Source organism: Oncorhynchus tshawytscha, linkage group LG08, assembly GCF_018296145.1.
Source record: "Oncorhynchus tshawytscha isolate Ot180627B linkage group LG08, Otsh_v2.0, whole genome shotgun sequence".
NCBI lineage: Eukaryota > Metazoa > Chordata > Actinopteri > Salmoniformes > Salmonidae > Oncorhynchus > Oncorhynchus tshawytscha.
Window position 1 is genome coordinate 89,295,251 of NC_056436.1, and position 22,832 is coordinate 89,318,082.

The window sequence follows — 22,832 nt, forward strand, 5'->3', positions numbered from 1 at the left end:
TGATGTTGACATGCATGAAACCAAGGCTTTTTTGATCACAGAAGTCAAAAAATGAGGGTGCCTGGGGACATGCAGGGCCTGGGTTTACCTCCACATCACCCGAGGAACAGAGGAGGAGTAGTATGAGGGTGCGGCTAAAGGCTATCAAAACTGGTCGCCTAGAGCGTTGGGGACAGAGAATAAAAGGAGCAGATTTCTGGGCATGGTAGAATATATTCAGGGCATAATGCGCAGACGGGGGTATGGTGGGGTGCGGGTACAGCGGAGGTAAGCCCAGGCACTGAGTGATGATGAGAGAGGTTGTATCACTGGACATGCTGGTTGTAATGGGTGAGGTCACCGCATGTGTGGGAGGTGGGACAAAGGAGGTATCAGGGGTATGAAGAGTGGAACTAGGGGCTCCATTGTGAACTAAAACAATGATAACTAACCTGAACAACAGTATACAAGGCATATTGACATTTGAGAGAGACATACAGCGAGGCATACAGTTATCACAGGTGTTGGAATTGGGAGAGCTAGCTAAAACAGAAGGTGAGACAACAACAGCTAATCAGCTAGCACAACAACAGCAGGTAAAATGGCGTTGACTAGGCAGGGAGGGTCGGCTTAACTACACACAGAGCCTGAGTGCGGCTGGGGCCGACAGATAAAACATAAACAAGCAGAATGGAGTACCGTGATTAATGGACAGTCCAGAGTGCATCAGCTATGTAGCCAAGAGATCAGTGTCCAGGGGGCAGCGGTGGATGGGGCAGGGAAGCTGTGATGCATTGCCTTAGACCGCTGCGCCACTCAGGATCCCAAAGTAGGCCTACTACACAACGCCAAGTAGACAGACAAAAACAACCACGTGGCCCCATAAGTCTACAGGAAATAACTAGATTGACCAACTGACTAGCTACAGATTCTGATTCATTCAGGATGACTTGTACCTTGAGACAACGCAAGTCACATGAGTTAGGCACGCGTGGCTCTGTTTGAGAGTGGTTTGTTCTAGTCCAGTCTTTGCAGCAGGCTCAATCGATACCACGCTCGTTTCTTTACAGACAGAATAACTAGCCAATATTTGTTTGGAGCACGCTGTGCCTCACACTGTTTGACTGAATGAGAGAGGCTTGTTATATTTGTCTGGAGCACGCTGTGCCTCACTGTTTGACTGGTGAATGAGAGAGGCTTGTTATATTTGTCTGGAGCACGCTGTGCCTCACACTGTTTGACTGGTGAATGAGAGAGGCTTGTTATATTTGCCTGGAGCACGCTGTGCCTCACTGTTTGACTGGTGAATGAGACAGGTTTGTATAGTTGTCTGGAGCACGCTGTGCCTCACACTGGTTGAACTAAATTCAAACCTAGGTAGCCAGAGGTCTGGTCTCTAGCCTAAACGGTTCAATATGAACTATATATATGAACCATATTACCAGAGGTCTGGTCTCTAGTCTAAACGGTTCAACATGACCCAGAGGTCTGGTCTCTAGTCTAAACGGTTCAATATGACCCAGAGGTCTGGTCTCTAGTCTAAATGGTTCATTATGACCAATATTACCAGAGGTAATACTATACATTTTACCCACCCACGTTGAACCATCTATTACTGATGTCCTTCCTCTACCCTCAACCATCTATTACTGAGGTCCTTCCTCTACCCTCAACCATCTATTACTGAGGTCCTTCCTCTACCCTCAACCATCTATTACTGAGGTCCTTCCTCTAGCCTCAACCATCTATTACTGAGGTCCTTCCTCTAGCCTCAACCATCTATTACTGAGGTCCTTCCTCTCTAGCCTCAACCATCTATTACTGAGGTCCTTCCTCTAGCCTCAACCATCTATTACTGAGGTCCTTCCTCTACCCTCAACCATCTATTACTGAGGTCCTTCCTCTACCCTCAACCATCTATTACTGAGGTCCTTCCTCTACCCTCAACCATCTATTACTGAGGTCCTTCCTACCCTCAACCATCTATTACTGAGGTCCTTCCTCTACCCTCAACCATCTATTACTGAGGTCCTTCCTCTACCCTCAACCATCTATTACTGAGGTCCTTCCTCTACCCTCAACCATCTATTACTGAGGTCCTTCCTCTACCCTCAACCATCTATTACTGAGGTCCTTCCTCTACCCTCAACCATCTATTACTGAGGTCCTTCCTCTACCCTCAACCATCTATTACTGAGGTCCTTCCTCTACCCTCAACCATCTATTACTGAGGTCCTTCCTCTACCCTCAACCATCTATTACTGAGGTCCTTCCTCTACCCTCAACCATCTATTACTGAGGTCCTTCCTCTACCCTCAACCAGCTATTACTGAGGTCCTTCCTCTACCCTCAACCAGCTATTACTGAGGTCCTTCCTCTACCCTCAACCAGCTATTACTGAGGTCCTTCCTCTACCCTCAACCAGCTATTACTGAGGTCCTTCCTCTACCCTCAACCAGCTATTACTGAGGTCCTTCCTCTACCCTCAACCAGCTATTACTGAGGTCCTTCCTCTACCCTCAACCAGCTATTACTGAGGTCCTTCCTCTAGCCTCAACCAGCTATTACTGAGGTCCTTCCTCTAGCCTCAACCAGCTATTACTGAGGTCCTTCCTCTACCCTCAACCATCTATTACTGAGGTCCTTCCTCTAGCCTCAACCATCAGTACTTCCGGCGCCGACAGAGATGGCCGCCTCGCTTCGCGTTCCTAGGAAACTATGCAGTTTTTTGTTTTTTTTACGTGTTATTTCTTACACTAGTACCCCAGGTCATCTTAGGTTTCTTTACATACAGCCGAGAAGAACTACTGAATATAAGATCAGCGTCAACTCACCATCAGTACGACCAAGAATATGTTTTTCGCGATGCGGATCCTGTGTTCTGCCTTACAACCAGTGTAACCGAGTGGATCACATGCAGCGACCAAAAAAAAAAAACGACTCAGAAAAAGAGGGAAACGAAGCGGTCTTCTGGTCAGACTCCGGAGACGGGCACATCGTGCACCACTCCCTAGCATTCTTCTTGCCAATGTCCAGTCTCTTGACAACAAGGTTGATGAAATCCGAGCAAGGGTAGCATTCCAGAGGGACATCAGAGACTGTAACGTTCTTTGCTTCACGGAAACATGGCTAACTGGAGAGACGCAATCCGAGCGGTGCAGCCAGCGGGTTTCTCCACGCATCACGCCGACAGAAACAAACATCTTTCTGGTAAGAAGACGGGCGGGGGCGTATGTCTTATGGCCAACGTGACATGGTGTGATGAAAGAAACATACAGGAACTCAAATCCTTCTGTTCACCTGATTTTAGAATTCCTCACAATCAAATGTAGACCGCATTATCTACCAAGAGAATTCTCTTCGATTATAATCACAGCCGTATATATCCCCCCCCAAGCAGACACATCGATGGCTCTGAACGAACTTTATCTAACTCTCTGCAAACTGGAAACGATTTATCCGGAGGCTGCATTCATTGTAGCTGGGGATTTTAACAAGGCTAATCTGAAAACAAGACTCCCTAAATTTTATCAGCATATCGATTGCGCAACCAGGGGTGGAAAGACCCTGGATCATTGTTACTCTAACTTCCGCGACGCATATAAGGCCCTGCCCCGCCCCCTTTCGGAAAAGCTGACCACGACTCCATTTTGTTGATCCCTGCCTACAGACAGAAACTAAAACAAGAAGCTCCCACGCTGAGGTCTGTCCAACGCTGGTCCGACCAAGCTGACTCCACACTCCAAGACTGCTTCCATCACGTGGACTGGGAGATGTTTCGTATTGCGTCAGACAACAACATTGACGAATACGCTGATACGGTGTGCGAGTTCATTAGAACGTGCGTTGAAGATGTCGTTCCCATAGCAACGATTAAAACATTCCCTAACCAGAAACCGTGGATTGATGGCAGCATTCGTGTGAAACTGAAGGCACGAACCACTGCTTTTAATCAGGGCAAGGTGTCTGGTAACATGACTGAATACAAACAGTGCAGCTATTCCCTCCGCAAGGCTATCAAACAAGCTAAGCGCCAGTACAGAGACAAGGTAGAATCTCAATTCAACGGCTCAGACACAAGAGGTATGTGGCAGGGTCTACAGTCAATCACGGACTACAGGAAGAAACCCAGCCCAGTCACGGACCAGGATGTCTTGCTCCCAGGCAGACTAAATAACTTTTTGCCCGCTTTGAGGACAATACAGTGCCACTGACACGGCCTGCAACGGAAACATGCGGTCTCTCCTTCACTGCAGCCGAAGTGAGTAAGACATTTAAACGTGTTAACCCTCGCAAGGCTGCAGGCCCAGACGGCATCCCCAGCCGCGCCCTCAGAGCATGCGCAGACCAGCTGGCCGGTGTGTTTACGGACATATTCAATCAATCCCTATACCAGTCTGCTGTTCCCACATGCTTCAAGAGGGCCACCATTGTTCCTGTTCCCAAGAAAGCTAAGGTAACTGAGCTAAACGACTACCGCCCCGTAACACTCACATCCGTCATCATGAAGTGCTTTGAGAGACTAGTAAAGGACCATATCACCTCCACCCTACCTGACACCCTTGACCCACTCCAATTTGCTTACTGCCCAAATAGGTCCACAGACGATGCAATCTCAACCACACTGCACACTGCCCTAACCCATCTGGACAAGAGGAATACCTATGTGAGAATGCTGTTCATCGACTACAGCTCGGCATTCAACACCATAGTACCCTCCAAGCTCGTCATCAAGCTCGAGACCCTGGGTCTCGACCCCGCCCTGTGCAACTGGGTACTGGACTTCCTGACGGGCCGCCCCCAGGTGGTGAGGGTAGGCAACAACATCTCCTCCCCGCTGATCCTCAACACTGGGGCCCCACAAGGGTGCGTTCTGAGCCCTCTCCTGTACTCCCTGTTCACACACGACTGCGTGGCCACGCACGCCTCCAACTCAATCATCAAGTTTGCGGACGACACAACAGTGGTAGGCTTGATTACCAACAACGACGAGACGGCCTACAGGGAGGAGGTGAGGGCCCTCGGAGTGTGGTGTCAGGAAAATAACCTCACACTCAACGTCAACAAAACTAAGGAGATGATTGTGGACTTCAGGAAACAGCAGAGGGAACACCCCCATCCACATCGATGGAACAGTAGTGGAGAGGGTAGCAAGTTTTAAGTTCCTCGGCATACACATCACAGACAAACTGAATTGGTCCACTCACACAGACAGCATCGTGAGGAAGGCGCAGCAGCGCCTCTTCAACCTCAGGAGGCTGAAGAAATTCGGCTTGTCACCAAAAGCACTCACAAACTTCTACAGATGCACAATCGAGAGCATCCTGGCGGGCTGTATCACCGCCTGGTATGGCAACTGCACCGCCCTCAACCGTAAGGCTCTCCAGAGGGTAGTGAGGTCTGCACAACGCATCACCGGGGGCAAACTACCTGCCCTCCAGGACACCTACACCACCCGATGCTACAGGAAGGCCATAAAGATCATCAAGGACATCAACCACCCGAGCCACTGCCTGTTCACCCCGCTGCCATCCAGAAGGCGAGGTCAGTACAGGTGCATCAAAGCTGGGACCGAGAGACTGAAAAACAGCTTCTATCTCAAGGCCATCAGACTGTTAAACAGCCACCACTAACATTGAGTGGCTACTGCCAACACACTGTCAATGACACTGACTCTACTCCAGCCACTTTAATCATGGGAATTGATGGGAAATGATGTAAATGTATCGCTAGCCACTTTAAACAATGCTACCTTATATAATGTTACTTACCCTACATTGTTCATCTCATATGCATACGTTGATACTGTACTCTATATCATCGACTGCATCCTTATGTAATACATGTATCACTAGCCACTTTAACTATGCCACTTGGTTTACATACTTATCTCATATGTATATACTGTACTCGATATCATCTACTGTATCTTGCCTATGCTGCTCTGTACCATCACTCATTCATATATCCTTATGTACATATTCTTTATCCCCTTACACTGTGTATGACAGTAGTTTTTTGGGGGGGGGGGGGAATTGTTAGTTAGATTACTTGCTCGTTATTACTGCATTGTCGGAACTAGAAGCACAAGCATTTCGCTACACTCGCATTAACATCTGCTAACCATGTGTATGTGACAAATAAAATTTGATTTATTACTGAGGTCCTTCCTCTAGCCTCAACCATCTATTACTGAGGTCCTTCCTCTAGCCTCAACCATCTATTACTGAGGTCCTTTCTCTAGCCTCAACCAGCTATTACTGAGGTCCTTCCTCTAGCCTCAACCATCTATTACTGAGGTCCTTCCTCTAGCCTCAACCATCTATTACTGAGGTCCTTCCTCTAGCCTCAACCATCTATTACTGAGGTCCTTCCTCTAGCCTCAACCATCTATTACTGAGGTCCTTTCTCTAGCCTCAACCATCTATTACTGAGGTCCTTCCTCTACCCTCAACCAGCTATTACTGAGGTCCTTCCTCTAGCCTCAACCATCTATTACTGAGGTCCTTCCTCTACCCTCAACCATCTATTACTGAGGTCCTTCCTCTACCCTCAACCATCTATTACTGAGGTCCTTCCTCTACCCTCAACCATCTATTACTGAGGTCCTTTCTCTAGCCTCAACCATCTATTACTGAGGTCCTTCCTCTAGCCTCAACCAGCTATTACTGAGGTCCTTCCTCTAGCCTCAACCAGCTATTACTGAGGTCCTTCCTCTAGCCTCAACCATCTATTACTGAGGTCCTTCCTCTAGCCTCAACCATCTATTACTGAGGTCCTTCCTCTAGCCTCAACCATCTATTACTGAGGTCCTTCCTCTAGCCTCAACCATCTATTACTGAGGTCCTTCCTCTAGCCTCAACCATCTATTACTGAGGTCCTTCCTCTAGCCTCAACCATCTATTACTGAGGTCCTTCCTCTAGCCTCAACCATCTATTACTGAGGTCCTTCCTCTAGCCTCAACCATCTATTACTGAGGTCCTTCCTCTACCCTCAACCATCTATTACTGAGGTCCTTCCTCTAGCCTCAACCATCTATTACTGAGGTCCTTCCTCTACCCTCAACCATCTATTACTGAGGTCCTTCCTCTACCCTCAACCATCTATTACTGAGGTCCTTCCTCTAGCCTCAACCATCTATTACTGAGGTCCTTCCTCTAGCCTCAACCATCTATTACTGAGGTCCTTCCTCTACCCTCAACCATCTATTACTGAGGTCCTTCCTCTAGCCTTTCTATTTGCCGTATCTTTCAAACTGTGTTCTTTCACAAAAGTTCTGAACCTATATATGTTTTACGGACACAGTATGTTGTACATTAGGTATCGTGTTGTTATTAGTCCCTTCAGCTCCATTCAACCCTCCCATCCATCTCTCAACACCATCCAGGCCCATCGGCTCCATTCAACCCTCCCATCCATATTGGATTTCTGTTTGATATATTTTTCAGCTGTGATGTTTAAAAAAGAGTTCTTAACCTTTTCTATTCTCATAGTTTCTACAGATTGTACATTTAAAATACATATTTTTACTAAAAGTATTGTTGATCGATTGATGACTTTTCAAATCCCCCAGTACTTCAATACAACAATACTGTGTAACTCCGGTAGGGCGACATCTGAAAAATAGCACCTACTTGATCGTGTGTTCCCGGTGCTCGACTAGTTGGCGAAAGCCAACACCACCCACAACAGAGAATGGTGGATTGTCAAGGGCAATGAATTCCATTATCTTGACTTTAATGGATTTCTCCTTTTGAGTTGTCTCACTGAAGTTCTGTTAGTCTTTCAAGCGACTGCTCGACATGTTGACGACTCGATCCACACAGCAGACGTTGTGGGCTAGTTCAGGAATGCTGTGTTGAACGTATAGAACAACATTTTTCGTGGCGTCATCACGTCATCTAGCTATGTTAATATAGGCACGCACTAGAGGTCGACCGATTTTTCATAACAACCGAAAATTAATATTTTTGGACACCGATTTGGCCGATAAATTTTTTTTTTTGTAATTTTTTTTTTTTTTAAAGACCATTTTAAACATTTTATTAAATTTTTTACACCTTTATTTAACTAGGCAAGTCAGTTAAGAACACATTCTTGTTTTCAATGATGGCCTGGGAACAGTGGGTTAACTGCCTGTTCAGGGGCAGAACGACAGATTTGTACCTTGAATCGCAGAGCTGACAATCTGGCAACCTTACGGTTAACTAGTCCAACGCTCTAACCACCTGCTTTACGTTGCACTCCACTCCTGTTACGCAAATGCAGTAAGAAGCCAAGGTAAGTTGCCAGCTAGCATTAAACCTATCTTATAAACAACAATCAATCAGTCAATCAATTATAATCACTAGTTAACTGCACATGGTTGATGATATTACTAGTTTATCTAGCGTGTCCTGCGTTGCATATAATCGATGCGGTGCGTATTCGCGAAAAGGACTGTCGTTGCTCCAACGTGTACCTAACCATAAACATCAATGCCTTTCTTAAAATCAATACACAAGTATATATTTTTAAACCTGCATCTTTAGTTAATATTGCCTGCTAACATGAAATTCTTTTAACTCAGGTAATTGTGTCGCTTCTCTTGCAACAGAGTCAGGGTATATGCAGCAGTTTGGGCCTCCTGGCTCGTTGCGAACTGTGTGAAGACTATTTCTTCCTAACAAAGACAGCCAACTTCACCAAACGGGGGATGATTTAACAAAAGCACATTTGCGAAAAAAGCATAATCATTGCACGACTGTACCTAACCATAAACTCAATACACAGAGGTATATATTTTTTAACCTGCATATCTAGCTAAAATAAATCCAGGTTAGCAGGCAATATTAACCAGGTGAAATTGTCACTTCTCTTGCGTTCATTGCACGCAGTGTCAGGGTATATGCAACAGTTTGGGCCGTCTGGCTCGTTGCGAACTAATTTGCCAGAATTTTACGTAATTATGACATAACATTGAAGGTTGTGCAATGTAACAGGAATATTTAGACTGATGGAAGCCACCCGTTAGATAAAATACGGAACGGTTCTGTCACTGACAGAATAAACGTTTTCGAAATTAAAGTTTCCGGATTGTACCATATTAATGACCAAAGGCTCGTATTTCGAGGGTGGCTGTTGTCGGTGTGTTCCTGGTTCGAGGGTGGCTGTTGTCGGTGTGTTCCTGGTTCGAGGGTGGCTGTTGTCGGTGTGTTCCTGGTTCGAGCCCAGGTAGGGGCGAGGAGAGGGACGGAAGCTATACTGTTACACTGGCAATACTAAAGTGCCTATAAGAACATCCAATAGTCAAAGGTTAATGAAATACAAATGGTATAGAGGGAAATAGTCCTATAATAACTACAACCTAAAACTTCTTACCTGGGAATATTGAAGACTCATGATAAAAGGAACCACCAGCTTTCACATGTTCTCAAGTTCTGAGCAAGGAACTTAAACGTTAGCTTTCTTACATGGATCATATTGCACTTTCTTACCCAACACTTTGTTTTTGCATTATTTAAACCAACATGTTTTATTATTTATTTGAGGCTAAATTTATTTTGATGTATTATATTAAGTTAAAATAAGTGTTTGTTCAGTGTTGTTGTAATTGTCATTATCACAAATATAAATCAACCTTTTTTTTATTTTTTAAATCGGGATCGGCTTTTTTTTGGTCTACGTTGAAAAATCATTATCGGTCGACGTCTAGTTTGCACGTCAACTTCGACATCGGTTTTGCACATCAGCGTTAAACCAGACATCATGCCGATGTTGGCATTAATAGCTAATATCTTCCGATATGGTCATCGATTTATCATTGCATATGTCCGTAAACACACCAGCCAGCGGGTCTGCGCATGCTCTGAGGACGCGGCTAGGGATGCCGCCTGCAGCCTTGCGAGGGTTAAAACGTTTAAATGTTTTACTCACGTTGACTGCGGTGAAGAAGAGTCCGCAGGTTTTGGTAGCGGGCCGTGTCAGTGGCACTGTATTGTCCTCAAAGCGAGCAAAGTAGTTGTTTAGTTTGTCTGGGAGCAAGACATCGGGGTCCAAATACTAATTGAGTGTATGTAAACTTCTGACCCACTGGGAATGTGATGAAAGAAATAAAAGCTGAAATAAATCATTCTCTCTGCTATTATACTGACATTTCACATTCTTAAAATAAAGTGGTGATCCTAACTGACCTAGGACAGGGAATTTTTACTAGGATTAAATGTCAGGAATTGTGAAACTGAGTTTAAATGTATTTGGCTAAGGTGTATGTAAACTTCCGACTTCAACTGTACTTCCAAAAGACAACATTGAATGTTTCTAAGTGGCATATTTAAATTTTTTACTTAAATCGGCTTGACAATCTTTGGCAAGACATGAAATTGGCTGTCTAGCATTGATCAACAACCAACTTGACGGAGCTTGAATAATGCAAAAAATAATAATGTGCAAATATTTTACAATCCAGGTGTGCAAAACTCATAGACTTACCCAGAAAGACTCCCAGCTGTAGTCACTCTCAGAGACTTACCCAGAAAGACTCCCAGCTGTAGTCACTCTCAGAGACTTACCCAGAAAGACACGGGTGTGAATGCTTACGTAAATGAGATTTCTGTAAAATGTTCTAAAAACATGTTTTCATTATGGGGTGTAGATGGGTGAGAACTGTTTTTGAATTCAGGGCTGTAACACAACAGAACGGGGAATAAGTCAAGGGGTCTGAATACTTTCTGAAGGCACTGTAGGTATTCACTGTGTCACATTTATTCACAAAGTTGTTTGGATGTAGTGATCTACTTTTTTCCCCCAAAGTAACTAGTTACGTAAACTATATTTCTCTTAAGGTAGATTTAGTGTAGCTTAGCTTCTTCCATGGTTTAGTCATGTCTAGCTTGGTAAACTATATTTTCAGACTTATTTACCTAACTCTGTCTTTGTTGGGTAACTTATCCATAGAAGCTATATTTTGTAATAAAAGTTCCCAATACTGACACGTTTCTGAATTCCTACAGGCCAACGTGGAAGTCCGAAGCTTCCTGAGCGCGCCTCATCCTATCAATGTGCTGGACAATCTCGTCAGGTCTTTGGATGCTAAATGTTATGCCATTGAGAAACTTTCAACTGCACTCAAAAACCTGACGACCGGTAAGTTCCATTGAGTGATTGTTATGCCAGGTGGGTAAGGTCCATTGAGGGATTGTTATGCCAGGTGGGTAAGGTCCATTGAGGGATTGTTATGCCAGGTGGGTAAGCACAGCACTCTGATGTGTAGCTACTGTTCTCCATCATTCTATCAGCAGACAGCACTGACTGATGTGGAGCTACTCAGGTAGTTTTGTCAGCGTAGCCAGCCTACTTTTCACCGGTAAAATGCAAGTCTAACTTTAAGCAAAACATTAGGAAATGTAGCTGGCTATATTCTTTCTATGATAGAACTAAACATTTAAAAAATTATGGCCAAGTGTCTTTTTGCCCCAAAAAAAGACCTTGCTTTTTCATTCTCCTGCTTTCTCCCGTTTTACGAACGAACACGTGACTGTCTCAACTGTGCTGGGGAACTAACTTCATAATGTGACAGGTGAGATATGATTGGATTCTGCTTTACATCCTAATGCATTGCACGTATTTACTTAAAATAAAAAAAAATGGCTACAAATATTTCTAATGCATTGAAAAACCATCCTGTGGCTATTTCCAAATACACCAGTAGATGGTATACTGCCCACTAGAATCTCCTCTTCTCTCCACAAGTGTGAGGTGATCTAAGGTCACCAACCTTTTCTGAGTCCAGATCACTTTGAGTCCCAAAAAGCAGAGCTCTACCACTCGGATGTGTTTTTTTGAAAAACAGGACTTAAAAAGTGTGAGCTGTTGCAACGTTAACCATTTTAAAAACAGATCTAGAGCAATAAGGTTTGTGCAGTAGGCCAAATACATTATGACTGCATATTGTCTGTGAATTGCCCTACCAGTGTTGTTCTTCTCATACCATTTATATTTTTAATTTGTATACAGGGCATTCGGAAAGTATTCAGACCCCTTGACTTTTTCTCACATTGTTACGTTTCAGCCTTTTCAGACATGGATTAAAATGTTTTTACCCCCTCAATCTACACACCCCATAATGACAAAACGCGTTTTCTAAATGTATTTGCCAATGCCTTATTTACATAAGTAGTCAGACCCTTTTCTATGAGACTTGAAATTGAGCTCAGGTGCATCCTGTTCCCATTGATCATCCTTCAGATGTTTTTTAATTTGGAGTCCACCGGTGGTAAATTAAATTGATTGTCTGGAAGAAACCTGGCACCATCCCGACGGTGAAGCGTGGTGGTGGTGGCACCATCCCGACGGTGAAGCGTGGTGGTGGTGGCACCATCCCGATGGTGAAGCGTGGTGGTGGTGGCACCATCCCGACGGTGAAGCGTGGTGGTGGTGGCACCATCCCGACGGTGAAGCGTGGTGGTGGTGGCACCATCCCGACGGTGAAGCGTGGTGGTGGTGGCACCATCCCGACGGTGAAGCGTGGTGGTGGTGGCACCATCCCGACGGTGAAGCGTGGTGGTGGTGGTGGCACCATCATGCTGTGGGGATGTTTTTCAGCGGCAGGGACTGGGAGACTAGTCAGGATTCGAGGGATTTTTAAATTTAAATTTCACCTTTTTATTTAACCAGGTAGGCAAGTTGAACAAGTTCTCATTTACAATTGCGACCTGGAAACATGAACAGAGCAAAGTACAGAGAGATCCTTGATGCAAATCTGCTCCAGAGCGCTCAGGACCTCAGACAAGGGCGACGGTTCACCTTCCAACAGGACAACAAGCCTAAACACACAGCCAAGACAACACAGGAGTGGCTTCGGGACAAGTCCCTGAAGTGGCCCAGCCAGAACCTGGACTTGAACCCGATCGAGCATATCTGGAGAGACCTGAAAATAGCTGTGCAGCAACGCTCCCCATCCAACCTGACAGAGCTTGAGAGGATATGCAGAGAAGAATGGGAGGAACTCTCCAAATACAGGTGTGCCAAGCTTGTAGCATCATACCCAAGAAGACTCGAGGCTGTAATCACTGCCAAAAGGTGCTTCACCAAAGTACTGAGTAAAGGGTCTGAATACTTATGGAAATGTGATGTTGAGGGGGGAAACAATTGAATCCATTTTAGAATAAGGCTGTAACGTTAATTTTGTTGTCGTAAAAAGTCAAGGGGTCCGAATACTTTCTGAATGCACTATATGATCACAGTGGTAATAGATCATTAGTTATATTACTTGTGAGACCCAGCTGAGTTACTGGACTGACGGGCTCCGTCTGATGCTCAGTCTGAGGGAGGGATCAGTGGTGAGGCTGCCTCTCACCTGACTCACCTTCCCTCCGCTGAGGAAAGGGGACGCCGTCCCTCCGCTGAGGAAAGGGGACGCCGTCCCTCCGCTGAGGAAAGGGGACGCCGTCCCTCCGCTGAGGAAAGGGGACGCCGTCCCTCCGCTGAGGAAAGGGGACGCCGTCCCTCCGCTGAGGAAAGGGGACGCCGTCCCTCCTCCTATGACCAGAGACCGTGAAATATTCCACTTCATTAAAAAGACAAGCCTCTAATAAAAACAGCCAATCTTATTGGAACACATTGCCATACTCATTCATTACAGCTGCAGTGATGGTTGTCCTCATTCATTACAGTGATGGTTGTCCTCATTCATTACAGCTGCAGTGATGGTTGTACTCATTCATTACAGTGATGGTTGTACTCATTCATTACAGCTGCAGTGATGGTTGTCCTCATTCATTACAGTGATGGTTGTCCTCATTCATTACAGCTGCAGTGATGGTTGTCCTCATTCATTACAGCTGCAGTGATGGTTGTACTCATTCATTACAGCTGCAGTGATGGTTGTCCTCATTCATTCCAGCTGCAGTGATGGTTGTACTCATTCATTACAGTGATGGTTGTCCTCATTCATTACAGTGATGGTTGTCCTCATTCATTACAGTGATGGTTGTCCTCATTCATTACAGTGATGGTTGTATTCATTCATTACAGTGATGGTTGTATTCATTCATTACAGTGATGGTTGTACTCATTCATTACAGTGATGGTTGTATTCATTCATTACAGCTGCAGTGATGGTTGTACTCATTCATTACAGTGATGGTTGTACTCATTCATTACAGCTGCAGTGATGGTTGTCCTCATTCATTACAGTGATGGTTGTCCTCATTCATTACAGCTGCAGTGATGGTTGTCCTCATTCATTACAGCTGCAGTGATGGTTGTACTCATTCATTACAGCTGCAGTGATGGTTGTCCTCATTCATTCCAGCTGCAGTGATGGTTGTACTCATTCATTACAGTGATGGTTGTCCTCATTCATTACAGTGATGGTTGTCCTCATTCATTACAGTGATGGTTGTCCTCATTCATTACAGTGATGGTTGTATTCATTCATTACAGTGATGGTTGTATTCATTCATTACAGTGATGGTTGTACTCATTCATTACAGTGATGGTTGTATTCATTCATTACAGTGATGGTTGTACTCATTCATTACAGTGATGGTTGTATTCATTCATTACAGTGATGGTTGTACTCATTCATTACAGTGATGGTTGTACTCATTCATTACAGTGATGGTTGTCCTCATTCATTACAGCTGCAGTGATGGTTGTCCTCATTCATTACAGCTGCAGTGATGGTTGTCCTCATTCATTACAGCTGCAGTGATGGTTGTACTCATTCATTACAGCTGCAGTGATGGTTGTCCTCATTCATTCCAGCTGCAGTGATGGTTGTACTCATTCATTACAGTGATGGTTGTCCTCATTCATTACAGTGATGGTTGTCCTCATTCATTACAGTGATGGTTGTCCTCATTCATTACAGTGATGGTTGTATTCATTCATTACAGTGATGGTTGTATTCATTCATTACAGTGATGGTTGTACTCATTCATTACAGTGATGGTTGTATTCATTCATTACAGTGATGGTTGTCCTCATTCATTACAGCTGCAGTGATGGTTGTACTCATTCATTACAGTGATGGTTGTACTCATTCATTACAGTGATGGTTGTACTCATTCATTACAGTGATGGTTGTACTCATTCATTACAGTGATGGTTGTACTCATTCATTACAGTGATGGTTGTACTCATTCATTACAGTGATGGTTGTACTCATTCATTACAGTGATGGTTGTACTCATTCATTACAGCTGCAGTGATGGTTGTACTCATTCATTACAGTGATGGTTGTACTCATTCATTACAGTGATGGTTGTCCTCATTCATTACAGCTGCAGTGATGGTTGTATTCATTCATTACAGTGATGGTTGTACTCATTCATTACAGTGATGGTTGTACTCATTCATTACAGTGATGGTTGTACTCATTCATTACAGTGATGGTTGTACTCATTCATTACAGTGATGGTTGTAGTCATTCATTACAGTGATGGTTGTCCTCATTCATTACAGTGATGGTTGTACTCATTCATTACAGTGATGGTTGTACTCATTCATTACAGTGATGGTTGTACTCATTCATTACAGTGATGGTTGTCCTCATTCATTACAGCTGCAGTGATGGTTGTATTCATTCATTACAGTGATGGTTGTCCTCATTCATTACAGTGATGGTTGTCCTCATTCATTACAGTGATGGTTGTACTCATTCATTACAGTGATGGTTGTACTCATTCATTACAGTGATGGTTGTACTCATTCATTACAGTGATGGTTGTACTCATTCATTACAGTGATGGTTGTACTCATTCATTACAGCTGCAGTGATGGTTGTATTCATTCATTACAGTGATGGTTGTCCTCATTCATTACAGCTGCAGTGATGGTTGTACTCATTCATTACAGTGATGGTTGTCCTCATTCATTACAGCTGCAGTGATGGTTGTCCTCATTCATTACAGTGATGGTTGTACTCATTCATTACAGCTGCAGTGATGGTTGTAGCGTGAGTGGAAGTAAGGAGAAAGCACATTTTATGGCTTTATAAAAGTGTTGAACAAAGTGACAGTGGTAAATAACTTTAACCAACTTATAAAAACCACTTTTCTGTATTCGTAGAGTCACAGTATCAGCTTTGCTACCATCTCCTATCCTACCCACCTTAGTGGTGGCCACTGGTCTAAAGTAAGGATCCCCCAACTCTGTCTTGCCCCCCACACTGGGTGAACATCTTAGTTTTTCCCCTAGCACTACACAGCTGTTGTTTTTTAAAATCTGCTGTGGGCACCCAGGGGGGCCTGGTCCCTGGTCCAAGGGAACATTTGGGATGGTCTGTATTTCTTAAAGATATTTTCTCTCCCCCTGCCATTGGCTCCACAGATCCACAATTCAGTGCCCCAGCTTCCACCAGACCCCTAAACAGCCTGTTGCAGCCAGCGCTATCCAGAGACCGAGGCATCATGACATCGTCAGACGTGCTGAAGTTTGGTCCCATGCTGCAGAACGTCCTCATGGCCGGCTCCATCACCAAGGCAGTACAGATGCTGGGAGCCTTGCCTGCCCTACAGCAACTCAAACTCTTCTGCTCCTCTTCCTCCTCTCAAGATGAAGACTTCCAGAAGGATCAGGTCTTTATATGCAGCATCTCCTCCTCCAGCAAAGTGGCAAAGCTCCCAATCCCCAGCTCCTCAACCAGCGTAGGCAGTCTGAATCTGACCAAAGACAATGGGATCTTTATCTCCAAGGAGAAGACACCGCAGCAGCCAAATACAACGACGGTTACAACCACTCAAATCAAAGAGAACAGTCAAATCAAACAAACACCTGGAGCAACAGATCTAGACCTACCTGTCCCAGGTGAGCTCCTCTCAGGGTTCAGTAACCCAGCCTACCAGATGACAGCCCTGGCTCCTCCCCCTCTAGAATCAGGAAGTGACACCAGAGTGCAGCACCAGAAGCAAACTTCCTCGCAGCTCATGCAATTCCTGCGAACCAATTGCAGGAACGAGCCGTTCATGGAGTTGGCCGCTTTCTTCCAGCACACCAGCTACTACCAGTACACCTCTGATTCCACCGCCCCGGCAATGATCTCTGACCCCCTCCCGGAAACCAAGCATGCCCAGGAAACCCAGAATGTTCTAGAAACTAAGAACCACAACGTCAGCGTCCCAAAGAAGGAGCTGTTCTCAGAGCTGCCAGATAACCAGCTGAACCAATATGTATGTATTATGTTAAGTGTAATGTAAAGTCTCTTTTATATACACCACTACTGTGTGTCTGAAACTATTTTCACCTCAGGACGTTCAAGTTAATCATGTCCTCTCCTATCCTACCCTCTCCTACCCTACCCTCGCCTATCTTCTCCTACCCTACCCTCGCCTATCTTTTCCTACCCTCTCCTACCCTACCCTCGCCTATCTTCTCCTACCCTACCCTCTCCTACCCTACCCTCGACTATCTTCCCCTACCCTCGACTATCTTCCCCTACCCTCGACTATCTTCTCCTCCCCTACCCTCGACTATCTTCTCCTACCCTCGACTATCTTCTCCTCCCCTACCCTCTCCTACCCTCGACTATCTTCTCCTACCCTCGACTATCTTCTCCTACCCTCGACCATCTTCTCCTACCCTCGACCATCTTCTCCTACCCTACCCTCGACCATCTTCTCCTACCCTACCCTCGACTATCTTCTACCCTCGACTATCTTCTCCTACCCTACCCTCTCCTACCCTCTCCTCGACTATCTTCTCCTACCCTCGACTATCTTCTCCTACCCTCGACTATCTTCTCCTACCCCCTCGACTATCTTCTCCTACCCTCGACTATCTTCTCCTACCCTCGACTATCTTCTCCTACCCTCGACTATCTTCTCCTACCCTCGACTATCTTCTCCTACCCTCGACTATCTTCTCCTACCCTCGACTATCTTCTCCTACCCTCCCTCGACTATCTTCTCCTACCCTCGACTATCTTCTCCTACCCTCGACTATCTTCTCCTACCCTACCCTCGACTATCTTCTCCTACCCTCGACTATCTTCTCCTACCCTCGACTATCTTCTCCTACCCTCGACTATCTTCTCCTACCCTCGACTATCTTCTCCTACCCTACCCTACCCTCTCCTACCCTACCCTCTCCTACCCTCTCCTCGACTATCTTCTCCTACCCTCGACTATCTTCTCCTACTCTACCCTCGACCATCTTCTCCAACCCTACCCTCTCCAACCCTACCCTCGACTATCTTCTCCTACCCTCGCCTATCTTCTCCTACCCTACCCTCGACTATCCTCTCCTACCCTACCCTCTCCTACCCTCGACTATCTTCTCCTACCCTACCCTCTCCTACCCTACCCTCGACTATCTTCTCCTACCCTCGACTATCTTCTCCTACCCTACCCTCTCCTACCCTACCCTCTCCTCGACTATCTTCTCCTACCCTACCCTCGCCTATCTTCTCCTACCCTCGCCTATCTTCTCCTACCCTACCCTCTCCTACCCTACCCTCGACTATCTCTCTCCTCCTCGACTATCTTCTCCTACCCTCGACTATCTTCTCCTACCCTCGACTATCTTCTCCTACCCTCGACTATCTTCTCCTACCCTCGACTATCTTCTCCTACCCTCGACTATCTTCTCCTACCCTCGACTATCTTCTCCTACCCTCGACTATCTTCTCCTACCCTCGACTATCTTCTCCTACCCTCGACTATCTTCTCCTACCCTCGACTATCTTCTCCTACCCTCGACTATCTTCTCCTACCCTCGACTATCTTCTCCTACCCTCGACTATCTTCTCCTACCCTCGACTATCTTCTCCTACCCTACCCTCGACTATCTCCTCCTACCCTACCCTCGACTATCTTCTCCTACCCTACCCTCGCCTATCTTCTCCCCTCGCCTATCTTCTCCTCCCCTCGCCTATCTTCTCCTCCCCTCGCCTATCTTCTCCTCCCCTCGCCTATCTTCTCCTACCCTCGCCTATCTTCTCCTACCCTACCCTCGACTATCCTCTCCTACCCTACCCTCTCCTACCCTCTCCTCGACTATCTTCTCCTACCCTCGACTATCTTCTCCTACCCTCGACTATCTTCTCCTACTCTACCCTCGACCATCTTCTCCAACCCTACCCTCTCCAACCCTACCCTCGACTATCTTCTCCTACCCTACCCTCGACTATCTTCTCCTACCCTCGCCTATCTTCTCCTACCCTACCCTCGACTATCCTCTCCTACCCTACCCTCTCCTACCCTCGACTATCTTCTCCTACCCTCGACTATCTTCTCCTACCCTACCCTACCCTCTCCTACCCTCTCCTCGACTATCTCCTCCTACCCTCTCCTCGACTATCTTCTCCTACCCTACCCTCGCCTATCTTCTCCTACACTCGCCTATCTGCTCCTACCCTACCCTCTCCTACCCTACCCTACCCTCTCCTCGACTATCTTCTCCTACCCTCGACTATCTTCTCCTACCCTACCCTCGCCTATCTTCTCCCCTACCCTACCCTCGACTATCTTCTCCTACCCTCGCCTATCTTCTCCTACCCTCGCCTATCTTCTCCTACCCTACCCTCGCCTATCTTCTCCTACCCTACCCTCGACTATCTTCTCCTACCCTCGACTATCTTCTTCTACCCTCTCCTACCCTACCCTCTCCTACCCTCTCCTCGACTATCTTCTCCTACCCTCGACTATCTTCTCCTACCCTCGACTATCTTCTCCTCCCCTCGCCTATCTTCTCCTACCCTACCCTCGCCTATCTTCTCCTACCCTCGCCTATCTTCTCCTACCCTCGCCTATCTTCTCCTCCCCTCGCCTATCTTCTCCTCCCCTCGCCTATCTTCTCCTCCCCTCGCCTATCTTCTCCTCCCCTCTCCTACCCTACCCTCGACTATCTTCTCCTACCCTCGACTATCTTCTTCTACCCTCTCCTACCCTCTCCTCGACTATCTTCTCCTACCCTCGACTATCTTCTCCTACCCTCGCCTATCTTCTCCTCCCCTCTCCTACCCTACCCTCGACTATCTTCTCCTACCCTCGACTATCTTCTTCTACCCTCTCCTACCCTACCCTCTCCTACCCTCCCTCGACTATCTTCTCCTACCCTCGACTATCTTCTCCTACCCTCGACTATCTTTTCCTACCCTACTCTACCCTCTCCTACCCTACCCTCTCCTACCCTCGACTATCTTCTCCTACCCTCGACTATCTTCTCCTACCCTCGACTATCTTCTCCTACCCTCGACTATCTTCTCCTACCCTCCCAGGCCCCGGTGTTCACAGTAAAGCGTGTGGAGTCTGGAGGCTCTCTGATCTTCAGCTGTATCATTGCCACCAAGACTGAGCTCTGGGACATAGGAGACGTCTTTACCGAGGCGACAAGGAGCGGTCCTTCCTCTGACGTCGTCACCACCTCGGAGAACAAGATGTCTGCCGCTAGTCTCCAGTGTCGGAGTGTAGAGATCTCTAATACAACCCTCCAACCCCCAGCTCCATCCATCCACAGCCTACAGATCAAAGAGGGACATGTGATTGGGGAGGTTCAGGAAGATATCAACAATATCAGTCTGACTCCAGAACTCCAGAGATTCCAGAACTGTTGTTCCTTGGGTACCCCAGGCAACCAGTGTCTGAACATTCCAGAGTTCCAGATCCGTAAGTTTGAGGAGATGGCAGTGGTGGTGAGTCACGTGGTGCATCCTGGGAACTTCTACATCCAACAGGCCGACGCCACCCTCCAGCTGGAGGACCTCAACACTGAGTGAGTTATATTGGGTGTCCAAGATGGTACCCTATTCCCTATATAGTGCACTACTTTCCACCAGGGCCTGTATAGTGCCACATTGAGCTAACATTTGTACTCTGTAGTACCCTTCTCCTCAAAGTGTGCTCTTATCCACTCCCTCTCAAGAAGCATTGGTGTAAGAAGTATAGTAGACACACTCAGGCTGCATCCTAAATGGAAGCCTATTCCTGATGTAGTGCACTACCTTTTAAGCAGAGGTCAAGTCTAAAACAGGACTTGACCCAAGTTCTTTTCATTTAGTAATTTTCTCAACCCTGTCGTTGGCTGGTTGTCTTGCAGTAGTTTAGCAGAGCTGAAGTGTACTCCAGACATCGGGACCTACGTCATGGCTTGGTTCCCCCAACAGGAGAGGTGGTGTCGGGCACAGGTGGTCAAGATATGTGGCATGAGTGGAGGTACGATATGTTTCATGATGAGTGGAGGTTAGTGTTGGGCCAGCAACCAAAAGGTTGCTAGTTCGAATCCCTGAGCCGACAAGGTGAAAAATCTGATGTACCCTTGAACAAGGCGATGAACTCTAATTGCGTCTGTAAATCGCTCTGGAAAAGAGTCTGCTAATTGACGTAAATGTAAAACATGAGGTAAATGTTAGTAATCCCTGGGACGCTGCGGAATGTTAGTAATCCTGCTATAACAGCCTCCACTATTCTGGGAAGGCCCCTTATTTACAGTGAAGGGAAATCTTAACGCTACAGCATACAATGACAGTCTAGATGACTCTGTGCTGCCAAATTTGTGGTAACAGCCCTAAACTGTTTTAGTATGACAATGTCCCTGTGCACAAAGACCGGTTCGTACAGAAATGGTTTGTTGAGATCGGTGTGAAAGAACTTGACAGACCTGCACAGAGCCTTGACCTCAACCCCATCGAACACCTTTGGGATGAATTGGAACGCTGACTGTGAGCCAGGCCTAATCACCCCCAACATCAGTGACCGACCTCACTAATGCTCTTGTGGCTGAATGGAAGCAAGTCCCCGCAGCAATGTTCCAACATCTAGTGGAAAGCCTTCCCAGAAGGCTGCCCCTGAACAGGCAGTTAACCCACTGTTCCTAAGCCGTCATTGAAATTAAGAATTTGTTCTTAACTGACTTGCCTAGTTAAATAAAGGTAAAATTTAAAAAATAAAAAATTGTGGAGGCTGTTACAGCAGCAATGTTGCAACATCTAGTGGAAAGCCTTCCCAGAAGAGTGGAGGCTGTTATAGCAGCAAAGGGGGGTCCAACTCCATATTAATCCCATGATTTTGGAATGAGATGTTAAACGAGCAGGTGTCCACATACCTTTGGTCATGTAGTGTACTTCTCCTCGCTCTGTCATACAATAAGGGCAACGTATACATTTCTCCTCTGTCTGTCAGACATCAATGAGGTGGAGGTGAGGAGGCTGGACTACGGAGACACTTCCTGTCTGTCTCTATGTAACATCAAGGAACTCAGTGCTGAGATGACATCACTTCCTCTACAGGCCATACAGGTCTCCCTGGCTAATGTGAGTGGTTCGCCCTGGTTGTTGTCAGGTTCTACTGTGGCCAATACTTAACCACACCACAATGTATCCCTATAGCCGTACCGGTATATAACATCACTTGACTGGATAAATAAAGGTTTAAAAAATGAGTTATTTAGTTGAGAGGGTCATATCTTTTTACTTTCCTGTATTATATGACCCCAAGTTACTGGTCTCATCCCAGGTGCGCCCAGTGGACGTGTGTGGCTGGACCCAACAGGCAGTATATTGGTTCAGAGACATGGTGGGCAACAGGACGCTGTACGCACGGCTCTACCCTCAGGGAGAGAGACACAACCCCATGGTGGAACTCTTCATGGAGAAGGGAAAACTGGGGTCCATGAGGTATGAGGTTATTATAACTGGGGGGACGTGAGGTATGAATCAAATCAAATCAAATTTATTTATATAGCCCTTCGTACATCAGCTGATATCTCAAAGTGCTGTACAGAAATCCAGCCTAAAACCCCAAACAGCAAGCAATGCAGGTGTAGAAGCACGGTGGCTAGGAAAAACTCCCTAGAAAGGCCAAAACCTAGGAAGAAACCTAGAGAGGAACCAGGCTATGTGGGGTGGCCAGTCCTCTTCTGGCTGTGCCGGGTG

General features: G+C 46.1%; 1 protein-coding gene across 1 annotated transcript in view; it reads left to right on the plus strand.

The window, feature by feature from the left end:
- Positions 1-22,832, plus strand: part of LOC112232723 — a 31,316-nt gene that overhangs the window by 4,463 nt on the left and 4,021 nt on the right. The window contains exons 2-7 of the mRNA XM_024399921.2: positions 10,972-11,104; positions 16,295-17,133; positions 20,181-20,674; positions 20,999-21,114; positions 22,081-22,211; positions 22,414-22,574. Coding sequence (XP_024255689.1) covers positions 10,972-11,104; positions 16,295-17,133; positions 20,181-20,674; positions 20,999-21,114; positions 22,081-22,211; positions 22,414-22,574 — 1,874 coding nt within the window. The remainder of the gene's footprint in view (positions 1-10,971; positions 11,105-16,294; positions 17,134-20,180; positions 20,675-20,998; positions 21,115-22,080; positions 22,212-22,413; positions 22,575-22,832) is intronic.